Here is a 15824-nt window from a genome sequence, read left to right as displayed (position 1 = left end):
GCATACCCTGAACATTGCTTGTAGGTCGCAAAGTGGGCAAAGGTGAGCAGGTTGTGACCTGCCCATTTAATATTAATAATTCATACGAATAACCATTTATTATTATATATTTATATTTTAACACTAATGATTATGTACCTAGAAACATGGTTATATTGAACGGTTTTTTTATTCTTTATATAGATTTGGACATTGTTGTTGCTTCAGCTTTGTTCAAGGGTAATCTCAAGGTATGGCTCAAGACCTCGCTTGTCTGGTATCTTAAAGCCTGTGAGAACACATTCAAGATAATAAAGTCAATGAGGTTCTGCCTGGACCAAATGGGACAGAGTTTTGTCAGGTTTTAGATAATCTTTTCAATACTAATGCATAACTGATCATAGCCTATGTGTATGACATACAGGTTAGTAAAGTAGACTTTGTAACCTCTTATGGGCACAGGTTAGTCAGCCTTCCATATACCGCTAACCAGGGCAAGGCAAGTGGTCAGTGTATTTGCTCATTAGATGGTCATTTGGGGTTTGTTCTCCATACGTTTGTTTCCATTTTGCTTGCTTACTGTATAAAGCCGCACTCAACAATTTTCCAGCTGTATGGCAGCTGTCTCTACATAAGAGTCCAGACCACACAATCCAGTGAACAACATGGATATTGATCTATGCATCTGGAAACCGATGACCTGTGTCAACCATGTCAGCAAGCCTTACCACCTCATGTCGTTTGTCCTTGTATGGTGTATGGTGTCACACTAAAGTCAAAATGGAAGCTTTAAAATGGAAGCCCCAGGTTGACAACTGTGACCTTCACACCATCAGGTTGACAACATGTGTCAGACACATTGTATCCACGACCTAGAGTCTGCAATAATTACATTTGGTGATGTAGTTTTTAAGATAAGACTCATGAGTGAAATCACAGTCTAAAGATTCTCTCGATAGTATATCTAGGAACTTAGTTAGCTGTTACAACAGACGTGATAGATGCAGCAGTTGAATCATTAGTGAGTCAAACTCACATTTCTCAGGGGCGAAAATAACCTATTGCCTGATGTCCTAGTGCAAAGTATTTTTCTGTCGGGCAAGCAAATTTTAATGTCATGTTGTACTGGTGTCAGGTTGACTGCACAATGTTAATATGTTGCTTATTAAAATAAAATCAAGAAAATCTGTCAGTAAAGTGGAAAAATTATGAGGGCAAGTGATTTTACGTGTACCAATTAAGTGAAGTACAGTAGCAGTTTTGATATTATTTCCAACCAGATATCTGTTTCTGACCTGCGGTATCATTTTCATTTGCTGTGAAAGCAGGACACAGTATGTTGTAGTTGGTTAAAATCTATGATGAACTTTTGATGACACTTTACAATCAAAACATATCCAATATAATAAATGCAGTATATTTCACATGGAATACGTAGGCAATGAATGTGAATGAAGTTTTTAGCAATTTGCTCTGTCCTTGTATAAATCGGACAAAAATCCTTTTGTGTGTCAATGTTTACTCGATATAGTATCGTGGAACATCTGCAGCTTATGTTACAGGTTTAATAACAATGTGTTCATGTTCACGTGGTCTGATGATACTTACAATATTACCTTCATGGGACAGTCACAATTATGTGACTCACCAGTTTTCAGAATGTGGAACTTGTTTTTCATATGTCTACGACGGGTTGACATGAATTCACTTTATATTTGCAATGTTTGAATGTAGCTAAAAATATGGAACAGTTTGTACAATAACTGATGTAGAAAAGCTAGTATCCTTGCAACCAACTAATTTTTAATGTAAATTACTTTGTAAATAGGTAATACAGATGAAAATATTAGAGCAATCACTCCCTCAATAGAAAGAACACACAAATGCTGAGTCTCTAAATACGTAAAAACAAAAAAAAGAAGACCCGGGAAGACCAGAGATCCTGAAAAAATCTAGATTTGCTTCATGTGGTTCTTTAGCACTGCAGAGCGGACTAGGCAGTTGTAAAAATACTGAGTTCAGAGACTGACACTGAGAAACACAATGATGTAAGCATGATTGCCATGTTTGAAAAAGGTGGGCAGATTGTATTGTTTGGACAGATGTAGATTTCATATTCTTGTCAGACGTGTTTGGGTTTGTGTCAAATAGGAAAATAATATCTGATGAATGATGTTTAGTGGTGTATGTCATCAATCAAGGTTGTAACTTGAGGAGAGTGTGACACACTTTTCATCCATTTCACAATGGGCAAAATGTGTGCTAACTGCTGAAATGTAATACCTACTGAAGTATCTGTAGAAAAAGTTGCCTATTCACATTCGGCCTTCATTTTGTTTATGTGATAGAGTACTCACAAACAGGAAACAAGATAGAAATGCATTGTAGTTAGTTGTGACAGTGTAATTAGTGTCTACTGTGTAATCATGCACATTTTGAAAGTGCTCAGATGTAACATATGTTATATTTGGAATTACACTGTCTTCGTAAAGTATAAATTCTGATACTTTTTTTTAGTTGGATCCCATCCAGGATTTAAACCCATACCCTCAAAGTTGGGCACAAGCCAGCACACAAAGTCAGCCGCCTAACCCACTCAGCCACCGCGACTTTCACTTCAGCAGTATAAATTATTCACAAGGTTATGCCACTTTTAGCAATATTCCAGCAAAATCACAGAGGGGGACACTAGAAATGGACTTCACGCATTGTACCCATGTGGGGAATCAAACCAGGGTCTTTGGTGCGATGAGCCAATGTTTCAACCATTAGGCTACCAGACCACCCCAACTTGATCAAAACAATGGACCTACTCCATGATAATAGTAATGTTTATACACCAATACCGGGCTAAGTACAAATTCAGAACTGCTCCAAATTCCATTGTGAAATATTGTAGATACACGTTTTTGACATGAATGTTCTTTTCCTATCACATGGTAGAGAGTAGGTCCAGTTACATCCAGAGATATCAGTTTACTGGATGTCTCTGACAAGTTGATTGTCATGGTTTTCAATAATATATATCAAGTGTTTGGATAATACCAATACCAGTGACCACACAAAACAGATTGTACTAAGTGGAGATTGATCACCTGATGTGTCATTGAGATTGACATCAGTGAAAAAAGGAAAAATACCAGTGCCTTAAAGTTAAACATGTACTAGTTGTGTTGATATGTGCTCTATATAAATATCCTACTCGTATAATGAAATGATAAAGACATGTTTTGAATGTGAATGTTACCATGGCTGCGCATGTTAGATGGTCACAAGAGAGTGGGGCCAGTTTTTGTAAATGTCCTTGTCCTTGTGAATTGCAACCATAATTTGAACTTACTTTGATGCAGCCTCCATTCTGGGACACCAGACACCGGCCCAGTTGAGAAGAATCATGAATACAGCAGTACAGTGTTTACTTGGTATGCAGCTGTCAATCATTCAGTGTTGATATTTCGTGTTCTATTTGCAAAGAATGCTATAGCAATGAAATATTTCACCTCAACATAGATGCACATCAGAGATGTTGATATAAGGAATGAAATAATTAATAAAGCAAATATCTTGAAAAGAAAGAATGCTGCTTGTTGTGTAGCTAAAAACACCTTACATTAAATGGTATGCTTTGTCCTAAAGGGTGACAGATGCGTTGGTGGGTTGGTGTGTGGATGTGGGTTGTGGGGTGATTTTAAGAAAAGTTGTGTACGTATGTCATCAGCATATAATGCACCAGTAGAACCCTAAAAAGTTTCTAACTTACTTTTGCCAAATGGTGGTGGTGTGTGTCTGTCTGTCTGTCTGACAGTTTCTACATCTCTGACTGCCTGTGTGGATGTCTGTCTGAATATCTGTCTGTCTGTGGATGTCTGACTGTCGGTCTCTCTGTGTAGATATGTATCTGTGTGGATGGATGGATGTCTGGGTATCTGTCTGTGTGTCTGTGTGGATGTCTGTCAGTCTTTCTTCCTGTCTGTGTGGATGTCTGTCTGACATGCTGAGTGTGAATGTAGGTTAGTAGGTTAACAGGGAACATCTTAAAGGAAGCTGTATGCATATTGTTCACATCAACATTCATTCATCCTAGTGTTCAAACTGGTTTTATAGGCTTTTATGCTCTGTAATGTCAGTACTAGTTGCTGACACTGAAGTCAGAGACAGGCAAGACCTGAGATAATTTTCTTTCATAAGTCTGCATCTTCCCAACTCATGTGCCCACTGAATAATTCATTACAAGCAGTAAGATCAGATACAATGGATGCAGAGTGGGGGGACAGATGTAATCACCTGGCCAAGTGGAGGGGAGGACAGGTATGTCAGCATCAGTTCATTGCTGCATGTCAGGTGTATAGATGAAGCTCTAAAAGATATATTTTTGTGGTCCAGATCCAGGAGTAGGGGGAATGCTCCTTAATGACAGGTTTTTCACGGGAGGCATGTATGCGTACATGTCCCCCTCTGGATCTGCTCCAGTGATGTAATTATATTATTATTCAATTATTTTATTTATTATTATTTTTCTCCATCGAGCTTGTATCATCATACTACCTAGACCATCTGTATATTATTTTTAATTACTATTATTATCCGACAACCATATACAGTCATAATTCTTGCAACTTATAGACCATATAGAGTATTTGATCTGCATCTAATCTGTATTACTGCCTTCTGCTTAGATTGAAAATTAACATGACAGTCCCAATTTTCATGTTTAATTTGAGATTTGTTATTTAGTAGTATAGAGGGCATATGCAACAGCAAACTAAATTTGCAGATTGTTTCTTTAATGTGTGACTATTTTTTAACTAATTATTCTATGTACCGTTATTCTTAAGCGTAGAAATTTGAGTTTTAGTTAATCCAGGGCAGCATAGGAACAGTGTGGTTAAAACGTTCACTCATCATGCTGCAGGAGCAGGTTAAGTGACCTATGTTCAAAGTGTGAAGCCCAATGTTGGTGTCCTCTATTGTGTTGCTGCTGGAACACTGCAAAAAGTGGCATAAAACTGTGCTTGCTCACTCACTCTGTAGCAAAAACTGGATTAAGTGTCACATTCTGTTGCAACAGTCCGTTGATAATGCATCTGGGATATATGTCCCTGGTTAAATTCTTTTCCATGTCTTCTTTGCTTGTTACTTCTCGTGACTTTTTTTGTCTTGCCTCTTCCTCAAACCCATACATGCTTTATTTTATGAATCATGTCTAATAAGTGTCAATAATTACCAAGGTGTAACACACTGTATAATGATGTTGATCAGTCCTCATGCTATCACCCACTGTTTTGGTGTGTTTTTTAAATGTATGTATGTGTTACTGACCACAGTGCAAATTATATTCTCTCTGCATTTCTTCTTGTGTTTTGAACCCACTGACCATCTGATTCATATTGCTGTTTTTGGTCTTTCATGCCATGACCGATTAACTATTATGAAATGAAAGAAGTGAGTGGTTCTTGACTTCTCTGGAATAGCATATTTGATGAAGACTCGAGTGAGTAGGGTTTGCCACTTTTAGCAATATCCCAATATTATCATGTCGAGAGGCATGAGGTGAAGACTTCTTACACTGTACCCTTATGGGGAATCAAATTTGTGCCTTTGATGCAAAAAGTGAATGCTTTCTCTAGTAAGCGAGTGAGTCAGTAAGCGATAAGGGTTTATTCAAGCAATATTCCAGTAGTATCACGTTGGACTTCACACATTGTATCCATATGGGGAATCAAACCCAGGTCTTCTGTGTGACAAGCTAACTCTTTAAATACTAGACGGAAGCACTATTTCACACTGATGAACATGTTGCACAAATGTCACCTCAGGCAAGTGACTTCACCCAGCAGTGAATGGGTACCTGGTGGGATATGAGCGCCCTCTAGTAGGCTAGCCCACCTTCCTTTCAATGAGGGGAGAAGACTGTAGTTATTTACATCCAGCTGGAAACGATTTTTTGTGAGTTCTGACACGGAATAGAATTTTAAATACTTATCTTTGTGATAGGAAGGGAGGAGACTAGTACATTTACTCCTACTTTTAGCATGCATTCAGTGTAACCTTTCTATTTTTAGGATCATGTGAGTTGTATCAGACTGACCACAGAGCTGTGAAGGCAGATGGGTTGAGTGTGTTTGTCATGTTACCATGGTTCATTCATCTGCACTCGTGAATAGCTGCAATGTTTCTGATGCAGCTGTAAACAGTATTCACTCACTTATATATAATCATCTGTACAGTTGAAAGTATGTAACAATTCCAATGTACTGGCCACATTTTGTGAAACTGCATTAGAGCATTAAGAAAGCCTTTGTATGTTTGTGAATTCTATCATATGTTTTCACTTAACAGTTGAATGGAAGAATGATTATAAGCCTCAGTGACTCCACTGAATACTGAGATTTTTAGTCCAGTTAAAAAAGATGTGCTCATCATGTTGTCAGACTTCTTATATTTGTGATAAGAGTATTTATTACGAGTAATTTGCTTTGAAGGAAATCACAATGTGATGCATAAGAACAGTTACTTTTGCCTTTGAGTATATAGTTGTGCGTTGGAAAGGTGTGCTCATATAAATCTAGTAACTGACCTTTCACCTACTGTTGTATCATGGTCGATAAATCTGATAGCGACTATCTCTTGCATGTCTCATATTGTGTAAGATAAACACCCATGTTCAAGGCCTTTCAGAAATTAATTGTTGCCCTAATCATGGATAATTTACTACAGCACAATTCACTGTAATTAATATATGATACCAGGTGATTGACTTAGGCACATCAGGATTGCTAAGCCAATGTCAGTGACATTTATACTTTTTAACAAGGCCTTTTAATACTTCATCGCTCTACTCATTAAGGCATTTTATCACATGGTCCTCTGCCATAAGGTATGAAGTTCATTTGTTATTAATTTTTCAAGCCAGATCATCTTTTTATGTTGTATGTACATATTTTAAAGTTATAGAATAATTACAAATGCTTGTGAGTGATCAATGATAATTTAATAGACTTTATGATTATATAAGTGATGGATCTAAACATAATGGATGTTGATGTTTTCTGAATAAACGTGTATAGTGATCTTTGTTATTAGTTACTGAAACCAATTCGGTAAAATGGAAGAGAACTATTTCCACGTTTTGGTGAAAGGTGCACACCATGGTATACTATGGTCATCACAATTTGTCATGGAATACATTGGTTATATCATTGTAATCCGTGCTAAACTGTGATTATCTGCACTTCTTACCATGCTACACCATCCCATGCCATTGTAACCAAGGTATACTGTGGTCATTTGAGATTTTACCTTCGTAGAAGAAGGCCATTGTAGAAATAAGGCATGATAGGCCAGGTCAGCTCGTACAAAACCTATTTTTGTTTCCCTTAACATGTGATGCGTGGGGATTGAGTTGATGCCTTGTCCGTCTATCCGTCTATTCGTTCGTCGTCATTTTGTTCCCAGAGCATAACTCAACAACTGTTCAATATTTTTAGAGCAATAGTAGTAGATATAATGAACTGAACCTATGATTGTGCCTTTTGCTATTTACAGGTTTTTGGAATTTTTTGTTTTTTGTTTTGTTTTCTTTTTGTTGGTAGATATATCAGTCAGAACCTTAAGTGGTGTCTTTTGTGATTTATTGTTTTCTCGGTTTCCATGGAAATGCAACAATCTCTAAAAGGAGAGGTGTGTTTTGTTTCCAGAGCACTGCTCGAAAACTGTTTAATATCTTTCAACAGAACTTGGCAAGTATATGATACAGATCTTGAAGTGCTTCCTTTTTATCCCCCCAGCATGTAATGCAGGGGAATATAGTCGACGCGTCATCCGTCCGTCCGTCCGTAATCATTTTTTTTCCGGAGCATAACTCAGAAATCGTTCAGTATTTTTAGACCAAACTTGATAGATATAATGATCTCAACCTTTAGTTGTGCCTTTTGCTATTTACAGAGGTTTGGCATTTTTATTTTTTTTTGGTATTAGTCTAGTGGTGGGGCAATCTTCGTTTCCGGAGCATAACTCAAAAAACGTTCAATATTGTTTTGCAAAACTTGGTAGATATATGTGACAGACCCCAAAGTGGTGCCTTTTGCTATGTACAGGTTTTTGTGATATATTATTTTCTCAGTTTCTATGGAAATGTTTCGGACTTGGTCACAAAATGGAGGAATGGGCTTCGTTTCCGGAGCAGAACTTAAAAACCATTCAATATTTTTCTGCAGAACTTGGTAGATATATCAGTCGGAACCTAACGTGGTGCCTATTGCTACTTACAGGCTTTTGTGATTTCTGAGTTTCTCGGTTTCCATAGAAGCATTTTGTACTTAGTCTCAAAAGTGAGAGGTGTGTTTCGTTTCCGGAGTCTCAAAAGTGAGAGGTGTGTTTCGTTTCGGGAGCAGAACTCTAAAACTTCTAAATATCTGTCAGTGTTACTTGGTAGATATGTGTGGCAGACCCCAAAGTGGTGCCTTTTGCTACTTACATGTTTTTCTGATTTATTATTTTCTCCGTTTTTATGGAAATGTATCAGACTTCGGACTCAAAATAGAGGGATGTAATTCGTTTCCAGAGCAGAAGTAAAAAACCGTTCAATATTTTTCTGCAAAACTTGGTAGATATATCAATCGGAACCTAAAGTGGTGCCTTTTGCTACTTACAGTGTTTTGTGATTTATTATTTTCTTGGTCTCCATGGAAACGTTTCGGACTTAGTCTCAAAGGTGAGAGGTGTTTTGTTTCCGGAGCATAACTCTAAAACTTCTAAATATCTGTCAGTAAAATTTGGTAGATATGTGTGGCAGACCCCAAAGTGGTGCCTTTTGCTATTTACAGGTTTTTGTGATTTATCATTTTCTTGGTTTCCATGGAAACATTTTGGACTTAATCAGAAAATGGAGGTATGGGCTTCGTTTCCGGAGCAGAACTCAAAAACTATTCAATATCTTACAGCAAAACATGGCAGATATTTGAGGCAGACCACAAAGTGGTACCTTTTGCTATTTACAATGTTTTGGCATTTTTATTTTTCCTTGTTTCCATTGACTTAGTCTCAAAATGGAGGGATAGGCTTCGTTTCCAGAGGACAACTCGAAAACCATTTGATATCTTTCAGCAGATGTTGGCAGATATATGACACAGATCTTGAAGTGGTGCCTTTTGTTGTTTACAGATATATTGCATTTATATTTTTCATGACTTCCATGGAAACGATTAAAACTTAATCTAAGAAAACATCAAGTAACTGTCAGATGATTTGTCCTTTCAAATATCTGGGGTCCGGTTGGGACATGTCATCTTCTGATGACTCTTGTTTTCAGAAAGTGATTAAGGTTTGACAGTCGAACTCCTGACTGTTTCATAGAATATTTTTCATCTAGGGACAAATACTGGGAGTGTACAATGAAAAGTTAAACAGTCATATTAATACTCAATCTAGCAATAATGATAAAAATGATAATTATGGATTTGCATGGTATCCAACTCAAAGTTGTTCAGCAGGGCATCACAAGGTCACAGTTCACTATTACTCTGGATAACCCATGCTGTGAGGGATTTGAGGGTATTAGTCACATAACTTATCCCACTGGGTACCCACTTTCTGCATGCTACTTGCCTTGGTTGTTACAAGACTTAGCAAACATTTGACAAAGCACCTGAGCAATACAACTCCCATACTTCATTACATTTGTTTGTCTTTTACTCAGATTGACTCAGGTACACTGAAGACTGTGTTGTGGAATAAGGTCTTCGTTTCATTTTGTGTGACAGTGATTTATTATATTCATTTTACTCTTTTGCAAAGGTACTACAACTCGTCAACTAAGCATTTGTATGTTCCTTATCTGTTTTTCCCATTCTGTTTCAGATGTTGTTCAAGGAAAATCAAGCCCATTTTGAAAATGTCAAGAATCCGCAATAAAAAACCTGGCCTTTCCTGGTAAATTCAAGAATCATGCATTTTACACTACACCCGCCTGAATATCCCAGTGCCACACACCATGTCATCCTGAATACCTAATACTAAATATTGACAGCGTTCAGCGAGATATGGACCTACCCCTCCAGCCAGCACTGCCTAGACTGTGATCTACATAAGATCACCTTGGTATAAATAATCATCATTCTGTAATAATGTCAGATCAATCCTAAATGTGAATCAAGTCTGTCTGTGTATCACCAAGGGAGACATTTTAAGATGAGTACACAGAATTTGTGCTGTGTTGTTTTAGTTAATCAGAGATGTGGATGTGCGGGAGATTTTACAACTCTTCCCTCAGTGTGATGCCACAGGATGTTATGAAGGAAAATTGACTGTTATCATTTTACAAAAAAGTACTGTTTGAAGACTTTTGCACTGGCTTTGTTACCCTCACACCATTTCCTCCTATCATTAACCTGCACTCTGATTTCTTGGACCATTGTGATCTTGGATTGAATCTATTATTCGAACCAGTATTTGTCCCCCGTGCTGAAGTGACATAAGGCCCCATGCACCCCATACATGCTGCTGATGCTGAACAGAACACAACACTGCACGGACACTTGACAAGCCAGTGAAATATTACCCTGTGAATCTAAGAAAGTGAAATAACTCAAAAGAAATAAAAAATTAGATTCTGTCAAATTTTACAAGTTAATGCACATCAGAATAGAAAAACTGAGGAGAAAAGGGAAACATTAATATAGATAATGAAATCTGTATAATTTAAAACATTGTTGTTATACACACATATATAGAGATGTATATTTATAATGCTGATTAGAAACCAGTCTGTGAATAAGATGAAGTATGAAGCCAAGAACATTGGACGTAGAGCTTCTTGTCTTATGAAAGAATGTATTTTTAGTTCTGAATTGAAAGTATGATATCTCATGCACCCATCATCAGAAAACCCACCCTGCTGAGGAACATGAAACAAATTTAATCCAGAGCTGAATAAACTTGTGAAATATTTAATTTCTCTACAGAATCAGTTCAGTGCATATTTCATAGCAGTTTTAACTTGTAATTTAAGTTCTGTGATAAACAAAATATTTGTATTTTTAATATTAATTACTTTATTATCTTTAAATGATAATTGTATATTCCAGTGATTTAAACTGTCTTTTTTATCATCCTTTGACGTCCACTAACTGCTATAGCTTTGTCATTATAGCTTGCTTGGCTGAAATCATATTGACAAGAGTTGTGTCCCTTTGACTGTGTCCCATAACCACCAAGGTAGTTATTATGAACACCAAGGAAATTATTCACTACTGATGAAAAAACACTTGTTGTTAAAGTAACTGTTGATGATCATTTAGTTTTTTAAAATTTATGTGATTAGTTCTAAATTTAAGGCATCCTTAAATCTTAAATACGAGCAAACAAACAGTAACAGTTACAAAAAGCTAAAGTAAAACAAATACATAGCTTTAGCATTGGCACAGAAATAATATATTACAGTGTATATTTATATCATTAAAAATCACTACCATGCTACCTTATGTCCCTAACACAGTTCATTCCAAAAGCAACTCAGACAGAGGGGACAGTCGGTTTCTGTGGTCAAGAGGTGTTTTAAATCGAACAATGGCCGACCAGCAGTTTACTCAATCCGTCTTTGTGACGGGGACTCCTAGAGAAAACTCTCCAGCCCAACAGCGTTGGATGGTTGAATCTTGTCAGGTTGTACCACGGACTACAGGAGGTTTCCAGATCTACCAACCTAACGCTGCTGCAGAGTATAGGCAAAAGCAGGATGAAAAGAAAGCTGATGTACGAAATGATTTAACTCGAAGTATAGAACTGGCTGCTTCAAAATACAAGCATAACATTCGTAATCCTGAAATGAAGAAAATGCAGATTGAACGCTCAGTAATGTATGAGAAGAAGAGGGCAATGACAAGGTCGGCAATGTATACCTCCAGGCATCACAATGCTGGACATCAAGACCGAACAAGTCATCATGAATCGCTGCTACCAGCAAACATGACCCGTGAGCATGAATTTCAGTGCAGTTGCAAGGAGTACCATTCCCATCCTCTTGTAGTGACAGGTACGCCAGTCAATAAGAGCATAGTGGCTGAAAAACGAAAAAGAGAAAAGGTCATTGCCGCACTGAATTCATCAACCTCCCACGTAGACAGATTTGATGATCCTAGAATCATCTTCTGGTCACCAGAGCTGTCGTTCCATCCTTACAAACATGGTGATGCATTGGTGGATTTTCCTTCACTCTGGCTGAAAGAGAAGGAGCTGAGGAATCACCTGAAGAATCCTGGGATACAGCTCACAATGCTGCGTGGTGCTGTCCTTGACCTTTGTAAGCTGGCTGTCACCTGTGGTCCTGTCCATCTGCTGCGATGTCTCATCGATTTGTCTCTAATACGTAAGTACATGTTTGGTTTCTGTTGACTCAATAAAATCTTGTTAGTGTGGACCAAGCTTGTTCAGATAACAAGTTGTCCAGACAATATCATTTTGAGAATCAATACATATTTTCAAAACATACATAGATGGTACATTACATATTTCAATACAGAAGTGACTCTCCAACTCTGATTTTATAATCCAGCTATGCATGAAATTTCATTTACCATCCTGACTTACAAGGTGTATACTGATAGTAATGATAAGCTATGTTTAAGTTTGGCCTGACCTTTGTCAGACTCCAATAAAAAACACCATGCACCTTATGTCATGTATATTAAGCATCTGTGTAATATAAGATTAATTTCTTTGTGTGCTACTAGTAAAGGTTGTGACTGTGTCTCTAATGCAGCATGTTTGTGTACCTGGTGTTCCTTGTGGGCCTGGTGGGCATTTTAACCTCTTTGCCAAGCCACCCACCAATACGAGGTGAAAAACAGAGAAAAACACAGTTGTATTTGTAATACAGGTTATTATTATGTTAAGACCTTTGACCACTTAGCTACCCCAGCTAAGCACAGATTATTATAAACTTGATACCTTTAGCCACTCGACTACCCCACCAACCCACACTTACCAAGATAAAAACACAGGTTACTATAGACTTGGGACCTTTAGCCACTTGACTACCCCACCAACCCACACTTACCAAGATAAAAACACAGGTTACTATAAACTTGGGACCTTTAGCCACTTGACTACCCCACCAACCCACACTTACCAAGATAAAAACACAGGTTACTATAAACTTGGGACCTTTAGCCACTCGACTACCCCACCGACCAACACTTGAAGCGCAAAACAACCTTTAACCACCAGGCGACCCCTAAAATCCCACTCTCACAAAGATAAAATACAGGTTATTCTAATGTTTACTGGTAAAGATCCAGCTTAAAATTGATCACTAGTAGCCCATGCTTATATATAAGTAAAAGGCAACTAACAGGGTGAGGTGGTCATGCTTGCTGACCTGGTTCACACATGCAATATTATGTCAGTTGTGAAGATGGATACTCATGTTGTTGATCACTGGATTGTCTGGTCCAGACTCAATTATTTACAGACTGCTTCCATTTAATTGAAATATTGCAGCCTAGTGCAGCCTAGAACTAAACTCAATGCTCAATTGTATTGTTAGGACCTTTAACCACTTGGCTACACCAGCATCCAAGACTTACAAAGCAAAAACACAGGTGTAATGACACTAAGACCTAGCAAGAACTGACAGGCATATCCAAAATACTAATAAGCACCACCAAAGGTTGTGAACAAATACAAGTAACCTCATATAAGAGTTAATGTTTGCTTTCTCAGAATTGTAAGATAGGTATCATATGTGAAGCCCTTTTGTCATGTCCCCACCGTGATATTGCTCTAATATTGCTAAAGAGCGGCGTAAAACTAAACTCACTCATTCACTCAGAATTGATAGACAAACTGTGATGTGACCGGATGACTGGTATAGTTATCATTTTAAATTGATGGCTGTGATGACTTGCTAGCTCCACTCAGACCTCAAACAGGAAGTAAACTATGCAAGCATGTGACTTGTGGTTTGCCAGGATATAAAGGTTGCATTTTGAAACAGGATTTTCATTGGCCAATATGTAAACTAGGTCTTGTGATGCAGTTGTGTGATACAGCTATTAGTATGTGATACAACTATGTGATACAGCCATATGATACAGCCATATGATACAGCTATGTGATTCAACTATCAGTGTAGGAAAGTAGGTAAGAGTTATTTCATAAATTGACAGTGCATGTTATCTCATCAAATCAATCTTTTATCTCACAGAGTGACACAGCCGTGGTTGGAAATGTCAACATTGTCAGAACACAAGTTCTAAGAAAAGGCGAAATGTTGACATATGCTGATTTTCTGATCTTAATATGAAAGTCGGAATAACCTCAAAGTAGCTAGAGTAGCTCTGGCATGTGTTACAAACAAAGAGATCAAAGTGATTGATTTTTTTTCCTCCTTATCTCATACTGAAAATCACGATATTCTGGGGAAGATAGAGACAAGTTTCAGCATGTTGACAAAATGCTGCAGAAGTTCACTTTATCGATTTCTTTCTGATCTCCCTTTCTCTGAAAATCATGTTATCTTGAGGTAGATAGGAAGTAGTTCCAGCTTAAAATGAAATCTCAGTTACATATTTATTTTTTTTTAAAACGAATTCTTAATGCATAGTCATTATCATAACATCATTTATCTTAAAAAACTGTTGTAGGCCTGTGTAGGCAAAACCTTGTCAGTGATTCACGATGGCATATTGTACTCTTTTGAAAAAAAGTAAGTTAGAGTGACATTTTATCTGCAGGTAATCTAGTTTTAGATGTGTCTTGATAGCAACAACTACACTGAATGAACAGGTAAGCAGGATCTGTGAAAGCCGGTGTATATTGCTATGTTAGTGCAGCTTGTGTTAACTATCTCTTGTTGACTTGTACGCATTGGATGGTTTGAACTTGAATGACTTTACTGGCCAGTGTCTCTGGTGCACGATGATCCCCACTGGCTGTGATGTGGCTGTCCAGGGTGAGAACTGATCTGGGTTACATTTGATCTTCAATGACCCATGCATGTCATGAGAGGCTACGAATGGGATCGAGTGGTCAGGCTTGCTAACCAGTTGTATCCCAGTTGCGTAGATGGGTGCTCATGCTCTTTATCACTGGATTGTGTGGTTCAAACTTGATTATTTAGAGACTGCCACCATATAGCTGGAATGTTGCTGTGTTGCATAAAACTCATTCACTCACTCACTCACTCACTCACTCACTGTGATGTGGCTAAAGGACTTCAAAATGCAAAACAATCTGAGGACCTTTGCTGGAATGCAGTGTTGTACCCTACTGAATAGATTGCTATTTCTATAACACATAGTGGTACCAGGTATTTAACTTTAACGTTCTTAGTTAAGATCAACTCTTAATAACACACCTTGGATATTTTGCAAATCTGTGAAAACAAAAGTATCATAAAAAATTCTTAAGTTATCACCAGTATATCAATAGGACATAAAGCCTGTTTGGTCATTATTAATTACAATGGGAAAATGTTTTTTAAGCTTTTCTGCAATACAAGAAGAAGCCATTTAGTAAACTACATTAAAGGTCACATGCAACGTAAAACACAAGTTTGCAGATTCTGGTACCTCTCGGTATGCACTTACCGAAACAAATCATAAAAAATGCCAATTCAACCTATAAAGTTGAAAAAAACGCGATGAAAAAAAAGCCCGCGAAATCGGAGTTCAAACGTTTCACTAAATTCCCCCCAGCGCTGGGGGGAAAACTGGTTTCAACTGCTGTGCTGTGCTGTGCTGCGCTGCGTCCATGACGCATGCGCAGTGAATAGGTTCGCGGAGCATGAAACAGTATGCATGCCCAGCGTCTGAGGTCGTGAGCAGTAGTCTAATCTTGGATGTGTA

At 37.7% G+C, this 15824-nt stretch overlaps 2 protein-coding genes across 6 annotated transcripts in view; both read left to right on the top strand.

The window, feature by feature from the left end:
- LOC137297648 (mannose-1-phosphate guanyltransferase alpha-A-like) overlaps positions 1 to 15824 on the top strand; it is a 510132-nt gene that overhangs the window by 244912 nt on the left and 249396 nt on the right. The gene's annotated exons all lie outside the window — the stretch shown is intronic.
- LOC137297637 (serine/threonine-protein phosphatase 6 regulatory ankyrin repeat subunit B-like) overlaps positions 1 to 15824 on the top strand; it is an 81074-nt gene that overhangs the window by 17025 nt on the left and 48225 nt on the right. For 3 of the 5 annotated variants that reach the window (XR_010957692.1, XM_067829528.1, XM_067829526.1), the window contains exon 1: positions 11067 to 12343. Coding sequence is in view for 4 of the 5 variants with exons in the window: in XM_067829528.1 (XP_067685629.1) it covers positions 11449 to 12343 (895 nt within the window). In the remaining variant the exon portion in view is untranslated. Of the gene's footprint in view, positions 1 to 9837; positions 9910 to 11066; positions 12344 to 15824 lie in introns of those variants that run through there. The other 2 variants (XM_067829529.1, XM_067829530.1) reach the window with 1 other exon arrangement.

This window comes from Haliotis asinina, chromosome 10 (genome assembly GCF_037392515.1).
Source record: "Haliotis asinina isolate JCU_RB_2024 chromosome 10, JCU_Hal_asi_v2, whole genome shotgun sequence".
NCBI lineage: Eukaryota > Metazoa > Mollusca > Gastropoda > Lepetellida > Haliotidae > Haliotis > Haliotis asinina.
This window is presented reverse-complemented; position numbering and strand designations above follow the sequence as displayed.